The sequence below is a fragment of the Camellia sinensis genome, chromosome 2, assembly GCF_055761805.1.
Source record: "Camellia sinensis isolate YWXY chromosome 2, ASM5576180v1, whole genome shotgun sequence".
In the NCBI taxonomy this organism is placed as follows: domain Eukaryota; kingdom Viridiplantae; phylum Streptophyta; class Magnoliopsida; order Ericales; family Theaceae; genus Camellia; species Camellia sinensis.
The window spans coordinates 66122755-66126873 of NC_138962.1; the positions used below are offsets into that span (position 1 = coordinate 66122755).

Sequence of the window (4119 nt, forward strand, 5' to 3'; positions counted from 1 at the left end):
ACTTTCTTACTTTTTAATTTTTTTCCTTTCTGCATTGTGGATAATTGTTGGATAGTTTTGAAATATATGTGACGTTGTTTACTGGCAATACTTACAGAGGTATCTATGTTAGGTGATTCAATTACTGTGTTTTGATTGTTCAAAAAAAAATTTAAAAAAACATACTGTGTCTTGTGATGAATTATCGCACAGACAATGTTACATGGTGTTACGAGGATTCCTAGCTTTCCTTTTATCATAAGTGTCTGCATATTGCCCCAACTAGATTTGGAAAGATATATGCAGTTCGTTTTATATACCCCAAATAGTTACCATGCATTATTGTGGGTGACCTCAACAGAAAATAAGGAACAATTTTTTTATGATTACAGAAAACAAACACAAAATATATATGAATATATAAAATTTTATAGAATTTATTGAGAAATTTACTTTTAAAAAATGTTATCCATTCCCCACATTCGGCATCTTGTTTCTGTGTTCCTAAAATCATTCAATAGAAAATAGAACTTGAGATATCTCTTTAACACCATTGGTCCAAACCTTCTTGTTTTGTTTTGTGACCAATCCTTGGAGTTCCAACACAACTTTTTAGGCTAAAAAGCAGATATCAATTATGAGTAAATTAAACAAGATGCCCCCATTGGATTTCAGGTCCTTCTCATTGAACTCTTCCAATTCCTAAAACTTGAGATTGAAATGAACTACATAAACAAACAATATAAACCCATTTGATTCAAAACAAAGTTAAAGAACAAAATGTTACTGCAAGGATTTAAATAATCTCATTTAAACCCTAAACCCTAATAAAACCAACTAACAAACATTGACCCGCATCAGCAACTTATGAATCCTATACCAACATTAGAGTAGAGTTGAAAACTTAATAAATCAGCATTATATATAGATGTATCCTATGCATGATTTTAGATAACAATATCTGGATATATATTAATGGCGTTATTGTGATATGTTGGCCAATATCAGGGAGTATTGACCGATATATCGATAAATAGTGGTATCTGATATCTAAAATTCTGATATGTAACGGCAATACGATATGTAATGATTGATATTTAAAACCATGATCCTATGTTATGTAATGTGCAGTTCATATATAGATTACTTGAAAGGGCTGGTGTAGTCTTTGTTCCCCTCTATGATTGAGTTCCACTCCCACAGTCTGTCAGAGAAGGCAGCGGCGGTGGTGGCAGGAAGAGAGACCGGCCCAGGCAGCATGTTGAAAGGAGGCTGTGACTGTGGCTGCAAAGTGGAGAACTGAGAGGCATGGTATTGATGATGAGTGTGATACTGACTAATTGAAGATTGTTGAAAGTTTAGTAGCCTATGGAAATCATCAACTGGGTTTTGTGGCAATAAAGAAGTGCCTGTAAACACTGTGGAGCAATTTTGGACTAAAGGGCAAGCTTGTTTAGATATCAAAACCCTATCATCTTCCACCCGAGCTGGTGGTGGTGCGACTGGCGGTGAAGCCAGTGATGCTAATGCAATGTATGAGTTTTGCTTTGATAGCCCTAATGCTGTTCCAATGTCTCCGCTACCACTACCACTGCAACTACCACCACTCGTTTCACTCATTTTTTCGGTGTCTTCTACCTGAGAGTGTCCTACAAAAGCTTGGAATCTCTCTATTGAAGTTTGATTGGTTGCGCAGTGTTGTTTTTTGTCCGATTGTGTGGTCCTTGATGAGGATGCCTTTGTCGGGAGTGAACGTGGGAGCGATGGATGGTCTTCCACACCGGCTCTCTTGTAGACGCGACAAAGTGAAATTTCTGCCTAAAGAACAAAAAGGAAACAAAGAGAGTGTTCAAAGAAAAAATATCACATAAAATAAGGGACTCAGAGTTGTTTTGCAGTTATGAGAAGAATCATGTAGTTTTTAAAGCAAAAAGATCTTTATGGCTCACAGAATTTAAAGTTCATGAATGTTGCTCTCATTTTCTGTGATAAAGGTTAAAGAATCCAACAAAATAGAAGACAAATTTGAATGTTGCTCTCAATTCTCATTGCATTTCTTGATATTCTTTTTCTCTAGTCCTTATCTCAATTCTTTTCTTGCTTGTATGATGGTTTGCTACTATTCATTGATACCGTAAAACCATCTTGGAGTTCTTAAGAACCAAGTCTATAGTAAAACGATAGCTATTGAAACCAATTCTCCAATTTTTATTTTTATTTTTTTATGCAATCAAATCATACTATTCTCTTCTGAATGAGTTAAAAGAAGTGTCCCTGAGTCTCTTCCCTTTCAATTTTTCCTTTTAAAATAATGTCTTTCTTTGTTGTTTTTGTAGGTCTAAAGTTCAATGAATTAAGGCATGTGTACCTTTTGTAATCTTTCGGTTTCATGATGTGGCAGGCGGTATTCGTTCATGATCCAACTAGTTCGGATGCCTTTTGGAGCCTTCCCGGAGTAGAAAACAAGTGTCTTCTTCAGCCCAATTGACCGGAAATTCTCAGACCGGATCATTCTATCAGCTCCGGTAGCTTTCCAATACCCGGAAGTTGTCACACGATTAGGCCGATCACCGTTTCGATACTTTCGGTCTCTAGGCACGTAGAAGAACCATTCCTTCTCCCCAATTGCTGCCAAGGCTGAAGTCAATGAAACCACTTAGAAATTTACAGCAACAAAAACCAAAAATGATCATACACAATTGAATTTGATGGTATTGTATTGATATTAAAAGAATTAAATTTCCAATAGAGTTAATAGAATTTCATTTTGCCAATTAAAAAAAAGGTACTAAAAGAAGGATACCAGGAAGTTCCCAGGGGTCATAGCGATAGAGATCGAGGAAAGTGATGAGTTCGACATTGAAACGCTTGCCCTCTACCTTACGGCGAAGGTAGAACTCGATGAGTTCTTCCTCGGTAGGGTGGAAACGAAAACCAGGCATGACCATGTCATGGTCATGTTGATCATGATCATCCTTGCTATTATCATCTTGGCTCATGGTTGTTGCTGCAATTGCCATAAACCTACTAATGACTAATTGTTGTAAACAAGGTCATCAAATCCTCTTTAGCCTTGGCCTCCCCTCTTTATACTCGAGGAGTTATTGTGCTTTTTTGAGGGTGATGATGCAAGTTGTGGGGCGGGATGGAAAGATAAGAAAATAGTTTAAATGTTGTACAACCAAAAATTCAAGTCTTAGCGTTAGTCTTCTAGTCTCTTTCTCTGTCTCTCTCTCTAAAATGAGGAGTAAGAAGGGAGAAGAAAATGGATACAGAGAGAGAGAGAGAGAAAAATGGAGGAGTTAATAGAAAGATCTACCTAGCTTTCAGGCCCTACATAGAAGAGGTATACATTAATGTGTTTAAGATGAGAAAGGGACATCTCAAAAAGGAGACAGGGTGGCCACAGCCCCTTAGCGGTGGATTTGGAGCTTTCTTTAATTCTATCGTAACTCTTGTCAAAAAAAAAATTTCTTCATTTATTTGCTTAATTTTTGTGTGGGTAAATTGCAATGTCAAATTTTACCTTAACCACTCCAACTAAAATGTGAAATTTAATTTTCAGGCTATAAATGAGAAGACTTTAATTAGACACCTTTTAACCCTAAGACTAATGCGAGAATAGAATGAAATAAAAATTAAATGAGAGTGAGAATTAAACATAAGGTTGAATGAAATGACATAAACTAAGAACGAAATAAAAACCTCCACCCCCGGGCCTCATTTTTGGCCGGCCGACCGCCGCCTTCGGCTATGGCGGTCGGCTGGCCCAGCTCTCTTTTTGTCTTTGTGTGCTAGTTTCTGCTGTTGATAAACTTGATTCCCACAATTTCTAACCACTTTGATGTCCTTTGTTGTTTCATCTGGGGGTGCTTCGGGTGTTTGTTATGTATCTTTGGGGCGTTTTGTTTTGCTGTCTGTTTTCCGTTTTCTACCTTGGGGTTGCTTGTTCTGTTTCAACAGGGGGTGGATCTTCATTCGGGCGCTCTCTTGCGAGTGGGAGTTTGAGGGATGAGCTCGGTTTCGGATCTATGGAGTTGCTTCGGTGCTTTGTTTGGGGGGAACTTGGGTGTTGAAGTTGATTCAGGTCTGTCTAAGATTTCATTCGAGCGCTCCTTTTCGAGTGGGAGTTTGAGGAGT

At 37.7% G+C, this 4119-nt stretch overlaps 1 protein-coding gene across 3 annotated transcripts; it reads right to left on the bottom strand.

Moving 5' to 3' along the window:
* Positions 1-377: 377 nt before the first annotated feature.
* On the bottom strand, positions 378-3307 carry LOC114323774 (uncharacterized). Of its 3 annotated transcripts, none has more exons than XM_028271447.2 (4): positions 2783-3307; positions 2348-2616; positions 1127-1797; positions 378-687 (listed from the first exon to the last, which is right to left on the bottom strand). In XM_028271447.2, the coding sequence occupies exons 1-4, from the start codon at positions 2997-2999 to the stop codon at positions 651-653; spliced, it is 1194 nt and encodes a 397-aa protein (XP_028127248.2). In that variant the 5' UTR covers positions 3000-3307; the 3' UTR covers positions 378-650. The 3 variants fall into 3 exon arrangements, with proteins under 3 accessions (XP_028127248.2, XP_028127247.2, XP_028127249.2); XM_028271446.2 differs by having other exon boundaries at positions 378-704; XM_028271448.2 differs by lacking the exon at positions 378-687 and having other exon boundaries at positions 710-1797.
* Between the last annotated feature and the right edge of the window lie 812 nt (positions 3308-4119).